General features: G+C 35.4%; 1 protein-coding gene across 3 annotated transcripts in view; it reads right to left on the reverse strand.

The window, feature by feature from the left end:
* The window catches only part of SLX4IP (SLX4 interacting protein), a 120,150-nt gene that overhangs the window by 70,277 nt on the left and 34,300 nt on the right, over positions 1 to 15,573 (reverse strand). For all 3 annotated transcript variants that reach the window (XM_085218957.1, XM_085218956.1, XM_085218955.1), the window contains exons 4-5: positions 10,715 to 10,804; positions 7,092 to 7,215 (exon numbers count right to left, since the gene is read on the reverse strand). In XM_085218957.1, the coding sequence (XP_085075083.1) occupies positions 7,092 to 7,215; positions 10,715 to 10,804 (214 nt within the window). The remainder of the gene's footprint in view (positions 1 to 7,091; positions 7,216 to 10,714; positions 10,805 to 15,573) is intronic.

Raw genomic sequence — 15,573 nt, forward strand, 5'->3', positions numbered from 1 at the left:
TTAGAGTATCTTCTTTTTATTTTTTATTTTTTTAATTAAAGGAATCCTATATCATGTCAATGTAAAAAAAAAAAAAAAATCAAATCCTTATTTTTTCCCACCTCATTTATTATACTGTGAACTAATTAAAAAGACAGAAGAAGCTAATTTTTAAATTAAAAAGTTAATTATTAAAGACTCTTTCTTCTCCCCTTAGAAACAGTTTCCTTTACATCCAATTTCATTATCTGTATTTTCACAGTTGTATTCCTTTTATTTTTAATAGTTCTACAAGAAACTCCAAAATCCAAGATGCCAATGAAGATCTTGATGTTGTAAACATGTGGCTACTAAAATGGTCCCTGCAAAACTCAGTGACTGCTATCATTGCTCAATGAGACCACTTATGATTTTTTATTACCTCAAGGGAATCCATGTCCCACCAGCACAGAGAATTTCAAAGTTCTGTAGGATTTTTTTGTTTGTTTGAGACAACTTAAGCACATGGTCACCACAGCTGCACAAGGAAAAGAACCACAACAGTAATGTAAAGATACCCAGTAAGTAGGCCCAGTGTGCACACAAACAAACTATAAATGCACTCTTATGTACACGAGCTAGGAAAAAAAAGATAAATCCTAAGGCATATTCATACTATGTTAAAATTTAGCCAAACACAAATACATGGCCAGACGAGATTTAGATGCTTCCACACACTCTGCTTCAGGAGAATGCATTTATTATTGCCAAAATGCCCTCACTAGAAGATGATGACATTTGTACTTATCTGTGGAACATTCCAAGCAGCACAGTCTCCAAGCAATCCCTCAGATTTATTTGTAAAAATCAGACAGCTAAGGAAAATCAGCTCTCTCATACTGACCATTTCTTCTGCAATATCTTAGATACTCTACCAAAAGGAATTTGAGCATCTATTGAATGCAGACCACGGAATCTATGAAATGTTCCCAGTAGAAAACCGGTTTGCCGTGTTCATTATGGATGGAAGCACAAAAAGTCAAATTTATTCCTCAGAAAAATCCTCTTGGAACAGCAAGCACTTTAAAAATCCATTCCCACTGTTCCTCATGTTCAAGCAGGTCTAAAGAAGATAACACTGATATCCTATCCTCTGGATTCCTGCTTCCAGGTAAAGGTGGAAGCTTTAAAAATTATACAGTGTACACAACAAAGTACTTCCAAGATGAACAGATGCGCAAAGAAGAATCTGTTAGTGGTGTAAGAAATAGCCAGTGCTTAAGGAACTATTTTCAAAATCCCTCCGTGCAGATTCCAAAACTGGTAGGTGCTAAGTTATACTACCAAAAGTAGCAATATAATGCCCCAGTCAAAATGAGATTCATTTTGATATTCTCAAGTGAATATCAATCATGTAAAGCAGAAATTAAAAGTCAAGTTAATCTTGCTTAATTTGCAACATCTATTCTTGTATTCAGAATTCCAGTTTTAACTGATAGAGACAAACAAGCTCTTCCAGATTCACATCATCCGAAGATGTATTTTACAGTGTACCAGATGAAGTGACAACCACCCACCTACTTCTATTACTTATGAACAGAGTTTAAACCACTAGATTTGCAAAGTTAGATATAATTAGATACAATTAATTATATGCTGCATGTTTTGGATAGGTGAATTGACTATCAGCTTCTAGCCAGTGTCGATACACTGAAAGAGAAGACATAATTCCACTTTGTAAGTAAAGGTTAATGACTACTTACTCCTTTCATAACTATACAGTGTAAACAACAAAAAATACATTTTTAATTTGCATAAATGTATGTGCCTTTGCCGAGGGTATTAACAGCAAGATTACTATGCAGTTCTAGTTGGATGCTACAGAAAACCTTTTTAGCTTTCTTAAATATAGTAGCTGTTGTGTTTGTCCATGCAGCCCCACTTTGCTCACATACATATACTGCAGTAATTTCTATTTTTTTCTCTTCATAAAATGAATTAGAAAAAAAAAAAAGATAGAAACAGGATGGAAGTGAGAAAAAAAATAAAAATAAAAATAAAATAAAAAATCAATGAATTAAATAGATATTAATTAAACATGAGAAGTAAAGCTTGTTTTCTAAACTGAAGACATACAGCAAACTACACAACTCTCCTATTATTTTAAGCAAATGATATATTTCTTTTCAACAGTATCTATATAAAACATTTCATTATAGGGTATCTCTAAAATAAATATAACAGTATTTCATTTCTTACCCAGGATTATAAATAACTTCACATGGGGGATGCACCTAGGGCAGAACTAAAATAAGGAGAAAGCACTCAACAGATCTGGTGCTACATCTGCAAATGTCCCAAGACAAAGAAAACAACTGCTAAATCCTGTGAGTAACAGTTTAATATCAGGAAAAAGACAAATGCAGATCCTTCAATCTAGAAAGCCTAGAATTTCCTCTGACAATCTTTGAAATACACCAACCTCTCCCTGACATAGTAACATTTATCGTGCAGACTTTTTCCTTATGATGGTAAGAAAGGTCATAATGGATAAGATCAAAGGTTTGTGTAGCTCAATGCCTTGCATTTAATGTCACTAGAAAAGGGTAGAAGGGAAGATAAAAAACAAGAGCAAACTGTATGCAATTATTTCCCCCCAGTCCTCTCCTAGCCTTCTCAGCTTGGACCTTCAGTGAGCCCTAGGAGATTTCCATGAATCCCAAATCCTTCCTGGGTTCTTCTCTTATGTTCTTGCCCAAATCTGTGAACACATCTATCTCCTTCATTGGCAAAGAATTCCACAGCTCTTCTAACCAATTTCACTTCCAATAACTTCATTGGATGCCCACTTGTTCACAGATTGGGGGAAAAAGAAAAAAGGGAGATCAGAAATGATTTGTAGAGTTGCTCTTTAAGGAAGACAGATGAAACAATTCTTGTTAAAAACAAACTTAACACTATTTCACCACAGAGAAATAAGAGTTTAAAGCTAGACAAGTGGGAATATTTTAAATCACTTTTACTGCCACAGAATTCTAACAGGGAACTTAGCCTATGCATACTTTACACATTTCAATTACTACAGAAATAGTGAACACATAATATTTTTTGTATTTATAGGAGAAAAAAAAAGAAAAAAGTTTCATGAGTAACAGAACAAATGAAATGTATTTTCTTATGAAATAGAATCTCCATTGTTTTGTTTTTTTTTTTAATATTTAATAAGATGTGAACTTTGACACTGGGTCTTTGTAAGGCCAAACTACTCAAAGGACTTGCACTTCTTCCTGTTCCTCATTTCAGTAAGCTTATCTTTAGTTAATTGCTGGCAAACATATCCCCTGAAATTTCTACCTGTCATAAAGTTCAGCCAGTTTAGGAAAAGCAATCAGGGGGAGAAGATGGACAGGCAAGCAGAAACAGATAGAAAATATGATCACAATTAGCTCAACTCTTCTAAGAAAACAAGGTTCAAAATATTTTTTAAAAATACTCTATTCCAGAAAATGCAGATAAAATCAGGCTGTGAACTATCTGTGCCGTGTGATTAATTATTTCCACAGTAGGAAACACAGTACAATACAAAGATCTGAAATCAGAGCAAAAACGTTCCACCGTCAAGCCAAGACAAATAACAAGGATGCTAGGGAAGGAATGAAAAAGATCTGAAAATGATTTGTAGGATAAACATATTGAACTTTCTCCACATTCAAGAGAGGGAAGAAGGAGGAGGTCATTTTACAAGATACCTTCTTCCTTTCCTCTTTCCTTCCATTTCTAAAGTGGCCACATTTTCTTTACACGTTCTCCTTTTTCTTTCCTCTACGCCCATGTGAACTTTGGCTTCTTCCTTAATTTTCCACAGTCTTCCCTTTGTCAAGCTTCTGTATACAGCATCTCTATATGATCCTCTTTATAGCCTCTAGTCACTTTATTTTTATTACTCTTCATCAGAAACAGTCACTTTTTGAGAAGGTGAAAAGCCAGGCTTTGCTTTTAGCCTATTTAAGCCTACACTGTATTTGGATGAATATTATGACACTAAGACTAAAGATGCTCAATACCATCGCTAAAAACAACACGTTACTGAGCAGCATAAGTGGTGCAAACTGAAAACATATGGCAGAAACATATTTGTATATATTTTATATGTATATATATACACACACACAAAGAACTTTAAAGCTTATGCAACGTAAAGTAAAATAGGTAAGTACACTTTGGTTTTTTTAAATGAGTTAAATTTGCTAATACATGTTTATTGTTATTATTACAATTATTATTGTTGGTTGGCTTAAATTCAGTGAACTTCAAGTAGTGCAAGCAAACCATATATTGTTAATGCCCTTCCTACATTTTGGCCATGCAGGTTGGATACAGGCAAAATCAAATCTTTTAAAATCTACCTCATTTTACATTTCTTTAAAAAAGATAAAACATAGAAAAATTAGACACTTTCAGACATTAATTAAACACAGGAAATGGATAGTTTATACCAAAGCCTATGTCCAAAGAATAAATTAAAGCTTACTTTGGCATATTGTTCTTACTGGCCATTTGGGAGGGGTGGGGAAATTGTTCAGACAGAAGGAAGAATAGGAAGAACTTGCTTGTCTTGGCTACTTTCTCTCATTTTTCCATTCTTTCTTTCTTTCTTCTCCTATGTGTAACACCCACAGATTTCCTAATGAGATGGTATGCGACCCACCACACACTGCTGTGTGGGTGTAACTTGAAAAAGAAATGTACAAGTTACACAAATGGATATTTACATTTTGTGCCACTAAATTGAAAGGTGGCAGTAACTACTACTAACACTAAACATAATAGCATGTCAATATTTAAAAGAAATTCTGACAGCTGAAGAAATTCCCTTCAAAATAGTAATGGTAGCCAGTCTGCCCTAGAGATCTAGAAAGCAGAACCGGATCTGCTAACCAAAGTAAAGTAACTTGGTTTCTATTTCTGATGAAAATTCCCGTACAGCCACTTTGATACTAAAGGTCACCTAAAAGCTTACTAGCCGGAACTAATAATTCTGATTCTAATAACTTTTGAATACAAACTAACAGAAATTAACCCCAAAAGATGCAAGTTTAAACAAGAGCAGAGTGCTGAGCAAACAACCAATTAATAAACATCTTCTAATTCTTCACAGACACACTTTGACCTGCAAGAGTGGTGATTTTACAGCAGCAAAACTCCAGACACAGACTTGCATAACTTTGAGAAAAAGAAACCACATCCAGTTTGAAGAACTCAAAAACTTCTAATAACCTCCAAATGCAACAGTCACTGCAAGCTTAAATATTTTACCAGCAGTAGCTAAAAAATGCCAGGGTAGTTAGCCACAGATGAAATATACTTCAAATACTGTCAGGCGAGCACTGGCCAGCTACCCAGCTATCTTGCGCTTCATCTGTTTGAGAATATTACAAATCTTTGTACTTCACCAACACTCCACCAGAACTGTGATTAAAGAGAGGAAGGTGAAACACATGAGAAAGAGTTTTAGCCTTGTGGCTCACCTAGAAGGGTCAGTCTCTCAGAGGTAGGTCCCAGCTGCTCTGGTGAACACCCACCTACTATATCTGCTATTTCCTTCTCAGGTAAGAATAGACTTGAATGTAACTTGAATAAACTTGATTCTTGAACAAAGCACTCCTTTCTTACAAATTACAGCCCTGAGCAAAGTGGGCTGAGGGAAGAAAAGCGATTTGGAAATTAAGTTCAACATGAACGTTCCTTATCGCATACTTTTTTCTTCCTTTTTTCTTTTTTTTTTTTTTAGTGTTAATTATTGATGTCAAGATTAAATGCAGAAAACTCATGAAACATAAATTGTCTCATCCAAACTAAATACTCTTTAATCTAAAACTATCAAAGATATTACTAATGACCTTAGGTCCTTCATTTTCACAAAATAAGGGGAAGAGTCAAGCAGATCAGTTCACAGCTGTTGAACAGCATACCAGTATTCTGACTGAAAAGTCAGATACGAAAGAACATACAGGCCCTTAAAATCTCAAGAACTCCCTCAAAGTATTGCATCTGTCTACATATGCAAAAACAACCAGCTTGTCTGATAGTCTTACCTTACAAAATCATGGTTTTGAAAACATATTTTGCCTGAGGCAAGAAATTCAAGAAAATAAACAGTGAAAAATATCACTCAGTAAAAGAAAATACAGAAAAATCTCAATAGATCTCAGAATTTCCCATCTCACCCTTTGCAGTGGTCCTCTGCTTTCAGCATAAGAAAATTCTATTTGTTTCACTCAGAAGCAGAAAAGTATATACAAGTTTATAACATGCTCCAGGCTGATAATAAACTAAAATTGTTCATTTCCTAGGAACAACTTCAAAATAGCTTGATTTTCAAATGTTAGACAAACAAATAAGCCTACTAACTTCTTAAAACCCACCTAACTAGAACAGGTAATGAAATAACATTAAAGAAAAACTGGCAAGCCATTAGGTCATAACATTTGAAGAAAAGCTACAGTAGTCATTATTTTGTATTTTAAAGAAAAGTTTACTAGAATTGCATCTACTGATTTCACTACCCTCACACACATAAAAATCCAACACAGTTGTTCCAGTTGGGTAAGTGCTCTAGCAACTATTCTTTTCTGCACACGATTATCCCATCAAAGCCTTCCAAGGTTATTGACTTCATTACCTTTCATTACCATTACAAATCTGTAGTAACACAGGTGAAACAACAGATGCCACTTATCACAACATAGCAGTTTTTAAAGAATGAATAAATGGCAAGAGGAAGGAAAAAATATTTCTAGAATAAAAAATGTAGAAACCTGACTTCAGAAAAAAGACAGTTTTCCATCATTTTTAGAGGAACATGGATTCTTTCATTCTGCTCGATTATAGTCTCTCACATTAATTTAATAGCACAAGTGAGATGTCAATTTTTCAACAATGTACAGAAAATTAAAACCCATTCCTGTTTTTTTCAAAAACATAGCCAAAGTAATTTCAAACCCTAAAACTCCAGATATTTTGGCTTTACTAGATTTCACGATGGGAAGTTTCTAATGGAAAAGTAAAGAACAGTAATTTCCACCATATTTTACCTTGTTTTATTGTTTTATAGATTAAATAACTGATTTTACCTGTAATGAACAGAGGAGTTGACGATGCATGTTCCATTGACTTCCATTGACCACGCTGTTTAGGTGCTTCCAAGTAGCGTTTGATCCGTGAAACGACCACCTCTTCTAGGTACATGCAGACCTCCTGAAATGTCAATATTTCCCTCTTCAGAGCTAAGCATTGCATGCACAACAAATGCACAAAGGTACAAAATCTCTCCAACATTAATCTGGTACTGCAATCTGATTACACAGAGGTGAGAATAAAAAAATGTTGTCTGTAATCAGGTACTGTGGTGTTCCACAGAGGTGAGAAGCACAGTACTTAAGAAATACATTAGAACAAGGAAGAGAAATCCTAACAGCTTTTCTAAACTTTTTTTTTTTTTTTTTAACACATTTTAATCATTTCTTCTACAGTTTGGAAGAATAAGAGAGTAAAAACTATGATTCAGATAGGTCTCAATGCATGGTGCAATTTATTTATAGAAAATCGCTGAAGTTCTTAGTAATAGAAATACATTATGACATTAAATACCATTGTTTAAAAGAAAATTAAATTATTTTGCATGCAAAGTATGAAAAAATACACATTGTTAAGTATCATAACACCAGAAATTTAAGCAAAATATTAATGAAGATATTGCCAGGAATCATCAGCACTGAAAGAATCAGTATAAACCACAGCAGATATTTTGGTTCATTTCAGTGTAATTTGGGAAGGAAGGACATAGAACTAACTTGGTCACAGTAACCTAATTCCTCCAGTTCATTTGATTTTACTCCTCCTAAATTTATCCATTCATATTTTTCATACTTCCTTCAAAGCACAACACAACAACAAAATACAGACAACTCTGAAAGAAGAACAAACCTTTCATCCAGAATAACCACAGAAAAAGACACTCCTTGATATAAAAGCAAAATATTTATCTCAAATATTAGATCAAGTTTTCAGATTAAGGCACATGCACATTTGTGCCTTTTACTTCAGAATTTTTATTTTCCACTATGTCTAACTTTGTGCTCATAGAAATGACACTTGCAGCATACAAATATATCATTTTACCTTTTTTAAGGTGTCTGATGTGTTTGGACATCAGACAAAATTATATTAGTACCACCAAACATAAAATACCGTGGCTGAAAATTTACTTTGGATTTATCTACCAAGTATGCAGAGGAACATTTTTAACATATTGCTCTAAGTGAGAGCAATATACATATATAGGTGAACCACAAATAGTATTTTCTCCTGACAGCTAGAAATACACTTTCCTTTCTGCTTGAAAAATATAGTTGTAAAATACAGTATCTGCCTATTCCTCTGTTTAACTCATTAAAGTGATCTCATTACACATTCCTTCAGCAGGACTGTGCATTCAGGTTAGAATGAAAAGTCTAGAAAGCAGAGGAAGGAGTTTGTATGTGGTTCCTTCCACAACAAAAAGATCAACACGCATTTCTTTAATTTACATGGAAAATATTTAATTCCATGGTTATGCCTAGGGAAATTATATTTATTGTTCTCCACAAAGAACTATACAGGTCTATATTTAAGAAAGTACAAATGAGCAATTTTCAAGATAATTTTCTCTTACTTCTAGTCCTCCACTGAACAGAACTGATAACTCAGACCTTTCTGTATGCAAAGTGGAGATATTACAGCAAGGACATGAGGAGAAATCAGTCTAAAAAAGAAATAGTTCTTTTGTCAAGTACAAGGCTAAAACTTTGAGTTTGTTATTCTAGGGAAAAAGAAAGAGGACACAAAGGGCAGGAAAACTAGAAAGGGTAGGGCAGAAAGAGAAAAGTTCCTGAAAAGCATCAAATTAGTGATTTGCATATGTCAGTCCAAAATGACCCTTATACACCACACAGCAACACGCAGAGACTGTGCTCAGCAAAGTGCCCAGCCAGACAACATGCACAGCCTTTTCTAACACCATCCCCACGCAAAAGGGCTTGTATGCAGCTCTCAGCCTGCCTCACACAGCCTGCACTCTTCTCTCCACTCTGAATCGCACCGCCAGCAGACCATGCCATTCCCTCTCTGCAGCAGTACCGCGCCTGCCCCCGCGTTATCCCTCTGCAGGGCTCTGCATCCCACAGACAGCAGCCACGACTTCTTCCAGGGGGAGGATCAGCACAAATCATGCTTATGTTACAGGGTGCCTGAAAGGCATCTGCTTTTCCCTACAGTTCCTCAGACAGACAAACAAACAAACAAAGATTGTACCACTGTTAAAGTGATGGATTCTGGAGATGTGAAAAACTTGTTGAGGTGAAAACTAAAAAAAAAAAACTAAAAAAAAAAAAAAAAAATTAAAAAAACACATAGGCATAATTTGACCTTTTCTCCCCGGTACAGCAAAGACTCTGTGTAGGGCTTTCAGGAAGCAAATTGTAAAGCTATTGGAATCACACTTCTTGGTTGTTGAAAATATGCACCCTTTGTACTTCTCTCAAAACACACGGTCACAGCAACACACTGAATGCTGCCCCATCATGCCTCTTTATTAAATCACTCATGATCTAATTTCCTGAAATTCACATCTTTTGTTTTGGCAATGATACAGAATACATTTTGAAAGCACTTAAAACTTATAACCAAGATAGTGCCAATTATAAATAGAAGTGGTAAGGAGTATTCATTTACTTGAGGAAAAAAGTAATCTAAAAGACTTCCCGTATTTTCTCCTTTGTCTGATTCTTAAAGCACAAATCGGGTCAACCTGATAAATATTCTGCCTTCACTCCCTCTGACCACTAATTTGGCAAGTTTTGGGTTTTTTTTCCTCTTTCTTTAAACACATTGCTGTGACCATATGGGGATGCTCTGCAGTGACAAGTTAATTATGCCATTATTAGGAAAGCTATCTGCTGAAAATTACCGTAACAGAGACTTGCGGGAAAGTCCACAGGCATCTCAAACATGTCTTGCATTATTTTCAGCAGGGAACTTCTCAAGTTCCCATGCAGACTGAAATAGGGGAAAACTCCAGCCAGTAACTCATCACAAGATTCTTACAGAAATCACAGAATCTGATGAAAGTTACATTTGTAATTTTACTGTTGCTGAGGTTCTGAATTTCTAATATTTCATCTGCTGTCAGGATATTCAAATGATACATTTAAAAATCAAGTTTAATAATCTCCCTTAGTGAGATACAGTAGTTCTGCTACACATTACCTTGCATATCATGCATATACATTATATTTTCTTGCACTCACTCTCTAAATAAAATACCATTCACACTTTCCTCAGTGTGATAAAACAGTTAACAGGCTTTTCACCAACAAGCTCTACAAAAGTGATACCTGTCACAATCCATTATTCATAACTCAGGACAGTTTACAGAAGACAAAGATACAGTCAGAGAGATGCTTTTAAAACCAAAGTTAGAAGAATCAAAACCACATGCATACACATGCAGAGCTTAAAAATTAAAAGGGAAATAGAAAGTGGCCATTAGTGACCCAAAAAGCACGTGTAGTTCACTTAGGGGCCCCACAGCAACCATTCAGTTAGGCACAACCAGCAGTGCTCTCATCGTAACATTGAAAAACACAGAACAGTTCAAGGCTATCCAACATTTCCCTGTGACCACAGGCTTTTGAAGTAGAACTGTTATTTGTTGTACCTCCTTTTCCTGATCTGAAAACCAGCTGGTGTCTTTATTGGAGCCTTCGGGCAAAATATGAACATCCACCAAAACAGCAAAGTTCCCACACTGAAAAAAAGAAAGACAAATTGAAAAGAAATAAAAAAGGTTCAATTGTAGCTGTCAAGAGACAAGGAAGTAAAGAATCAAGTATACATATGCATCTGAGCCAGAGATGCAACAAGCAAAGCGCAGAAGTTTGTGGCAGACTACAAAGCATGGAATTGCAAATTGATATTTATCAGTGAACTTAATGAGAAATCAGAATGCCAGACATACTTCAGGTAGCTAACAGAAAGCCTTAAATATAACAGCAAGCACCAAACACTCTGAAGTTTCTTCCATCTATACCTCTTGAAAATGGGAACTCAGGCAAATTATCCTGTGAAAAATAAGCTATTCCTTCACCAAACTCCCACAAGAAAAAAAAAAAAAAAAAAAAGGAACAGTAAAGTTTGAAGAATTTGTGGTAATTACCTCACGCTCATTCACATCTGTCATTCAGCCAATACTTTTAATAGTTCAATGATTATAAGACTATTACTCTCACAAGACACTTCTAGGATGATGCAGGCTCCATCCCAAAGGGTCACATACACATCTCCTTAGTTCCGCTGGGAGCTGTATCACCTCTACAGAGAGAATAATGCCTCATGCCATATGTAGAAATATGGTGTGTCATAACCCTAAATTTTCCCTTTTCTGCTGAGACACAGCACCAAATCTCATTCATACTTCCTTTAATGGAATATCTTCCAACGTAAAACCTTCTCCTCTCTTTTTTGGCTCCTTGCATCACATCTATGGCACAATAAACTCATTCTATGAGACCAGGCATGTGCGCTCATGGCAACTGCACATCTGGAATGCCTGATGGAATAGAAAGAACTTCCTGCTATCAGACAAGCCTCAAAGGTGTACATACAGCCCAGACTGAGATCTGTTTCCTTTCAGGGAGGTGCTGCAGCATACACTTTCTGTTCTAAGTTTGTCACTATATTTGCCCCTCACTGCCAAACATCTGCGTACCCCTCATCAGAATTCCCAGAGCAAATGCAACTGTTTCTAGAAATACTATGGTATATATTTTTAGTCTACAGTTGTTCACCACCTGCAGTCCAAAAGTCTAAGTTTTAGGCTTTTGGTATAGCAAAAAAAGAGTCTTTGAGAGTCTCCTTACCTGCATGGCTAGTACAACGAGCAACCACATTTATACACTGATTTTACCAATCATGATAGCACATTTGGTAAACTACGTATTTGGGATTGCCTAATTACCCAAGAACAGAACTATTTAAATAATGATTTAACTATATTTAAAATATAATGCATGACCAATATCGTATTGTAGGCAGAATGCAAGACTACAGCAAATGAGGCAGGCAGCATGAAATTAGTTCTACGTTACTTATAGGTATCATTCACTAAAAGAACAGAACACTTTGATCTGTTTATCAAAAGGATTCTCTTTTCTCCAGAGAACCAAGAACTGCCATATGGCTGCAATAGCAAACCTCTTCAAGCTTTACAATGATGGCAAAATCTCTCTCAGAAATCTCTGGTGAATCATTAGTCAGCTCTAAAAAACTTTTGAGTTGACTACTGACCAGCAAAGCGATAGCAGACACTGCATATTATAGGCACAGAGAGGTAGTAAGTTATTCATAATATGTCACTTGCAACAACAAACAAGAGCTTGATATATCGAGAAAATTCCAATTATCTAATGCTGGGTGCTAACTTGCACTATTTGGTACTCACTGCAGAACCTTTTTTTATGTAAATAGATACAGGTATACATAGATATAGAGACATATGCACACATGCAAAGCATAGACTTGCTTTTAGTGAGATAGCATTTGTAATTATTTTCTTTCAAATAACAATATTTGTCTCATTTATCAATGAAAACAGAAAATAACCATATTTGAAACAAGATGCTGAAACAGTTCCAAGTTATTTTAAAACACCACTAATAGACTAAACATTTGTAATACTTCAAAAAAAAACAAATACATATGAATAGTGTGTAAATCCTTGTAATAGATGAGCTTTCCCAATGGAAGATTCCCAGCCCTCGGCATTTTGGAGCACTCTGCCTGTGGACATCTTATCCAGAGCCATTTCAACACCAAAATCCCAACAGCCTCACCACTCAGCTACAGACACACTTCAGAACGGGACACAAGGAAGCAGAACTGCCCAGGACAAATGGGATTAAAGGAAAATAAGCACAGATCTTTTTTGGATACTGTAAACTCCTATTTTTCCCAAGCTCTGAATGTGACACAAACAGCAGCTCCTGAGCATGATTCCAGGGCACACTGTGCTTAATCCCTACACCTATATTTATACTTCATATTCCTTCACGTGGTACAGATTTACATACAGTATTTGCACTAAACAGCTAAATACAACTTTGCCCCAGCAGCAAAGGAAGAGTTCCCTTTGCAGTCTGAACTCCAATATAAATAATTGTAGGGAATGGAGGTAAGAGGAAGATGTACAGTGTTTATGTTAATAGATAGAATACTCTTAAAAAGGTTTCTAAGTTATTTTTCTTTATGCTCTGAAGACATGTAATTCCATTAAAATACTAGTTTGTATTTTGGAGAAAATGCAGTGCTTTCAATCATTAGGGCTGCAAGAAGCAACTTGTCACTGAGAGGCAAATAAAACAACTGTTTGTTTTTTTTCAGCCTATCTCAAGATTTGTACTGAAAATAAATTTGAGATGCAATTGTCAAAACTGAGACCTGACACCCTGATTTAATGGGAAACATGTCAATAATCACTAGAACAAAATTTTACTAAACAATTAAATACAAACTCAGATGTGCCAGTTTGATATTCCATAATTCTCAAACTCAAAAATCTCATTTTCTCAGGTTACTGTACTCACCATAACAGTCTAATAACATTCAAGCATTGTTAAGTGTAAGGTTTTAAATTATCTCAGAATGTTGTCAGTATATTGTTATACAGTAATGCATCTGATCCAGAACATATTTTCTGGAATCAAACTGTTTATAAAAATACATCAAACACTTTGTAGGTTCTGCAAATTGAAAAGATAAAGTAGCACGTAAGCTGAATGAATACCAGTGCCAAGCGGTAACTCAATCAAGGAAAATAACCTTCTCATAACCTGCTAAAACCTTGGCCCAGGGTAATCCAATATTAGATAGATCACTAGTAGATAAACCTGAAAAAATACTGCCATGCTCATCTTCTCAATAAGGCAGCCCCTATGTGGTACTCTCCTCTGTTGAAATTGCATTGCTTCAAACAGCCTTAAAACAAAACAAAAACATTCAAGTACGGTGATTTTATATTCAGTTACATCATTCCAAATGTGCTGCATCACTGACCAAGGCAGAAATGGAGGGCTAGCCTCCCAAGAGGCATATTAGAATTTCTCTGTTCTATGATTATTGTGCAGATGGGAGCTGTACAGTCAGGATTAATTGAAGCCCAGTTCAAAACAAAGTGTGTGATATTTTGGCTATTTTGTAGTCCCAAAAGCTTAGGGAGTTTGCTGTGTTGTTTTTACTGTACACTGATCAGTAATACCTTTCCTGATAAACTTTGCTTTGTTTATAATTAAATTTTAATTACAGGACTTTGAAGCATATATCTCAGTTCCACCAGGAGAGAAGAATGCCCTATACTACAAAACCTCCAGTTTTCCAGGCTAAGCATAGAAGAACTCTAATGTTTCCAGTTCTTTTAAATTCCCTTTTGCCTTTCTAGAAAAATGTGGTATTGAATTTGGGTGATAATTGTATTTCATATTCAGATTATGTCTATCATTTGTTTCTGGGGGTTTGTTTGTTTGCCTGTTAATTTTTAAGACTACATCCTGATGGGCACTCAGAGCTATTGCAATGCTGGAAAGGGCTACTAAAGACATAATTGCTGGAAGGTGCCATCAGCCTCCAGGTGGCAAAAGCACAGCTAAGAGAAATTGTGAAAATAAATCATAGGTTTGAAGGAAATATCCTCTAACAACCAGAAAAATACTTATAATATATTTCATTCTTTCTAGTTTTTCTAAAATCAACAGATGTTCCAAGTTCAATTGTATCAGTTCAAAAATCTACAACAGTAAGCATAAAGATATTTTGTATTGGTCTATACATCACGCCAACTACATTATGACAGTATATGAATGCTACCCTTCAGTTTTTCCAGGCTTTTTAGAAGCAAATTTATTTTCCTACTTCATCTTTCTGACTGCAAAGAAAACAGGCTTTCCTTTTGTTTACACATTGCGACCAATTATTTTCAGTATTTTGATTCTTTCTCTTCTAGAAGAATAGGAAAAAAAAATCATTTACTAAGGATACAGCACAGAAGCGTTTATGTATGCTACTGCACACAAAAAATATATATTCATTTATAAATGCGTCTTAGTGTTACTATGCTTCAAGGTAGTACAAGATTCCCAAACAGTAGGACAAACTTTTCTGGTAGACAAATGCCTTAACCTGCATTAACTCAGCCTGCATGGCTCAGGAGAGCTGCAGGTGCCACTAGTGCTGCAGGTGGCTGTATGGAAGCAAAGGAGATTTGGTGTCATCTGACATGATAATTATTTTAATCTTCTTAGAAATAAAACTACATTTTGATATGCATATAGCTTTTGCAAATATTTTTCAAAAATCTCTAGAATTTGAAACTTGGAGGGTTTCCCTCCTAGAAAAAAAAAACAAAATGGGAGCAAGGGGGTTACTTACTTCTTATTTTTATTTTTTAAATGATTGAGTTGTTGAGTTTTTTTTGCTATACAGCCAACTTTCACAGAAACAGCTCTCTCTAATTACTGCTCAAAGCAA

The sequence above is a fragment of the Meleagris gallopavo genome, chromosome 2 (assembly GCF_905368555.1).
Source record: "Meleagris gallopavo chromosome 2, MGAL_WU_HG_1.1, whole genome shotgun sequence".
NCBI classification, from domain to species: domain Eukaryota; kingdom Metazoa; phylum Chordata; class Aves; order Galliformes; family Phasianidae; genus Meleagris; species Meleagris gallopavo.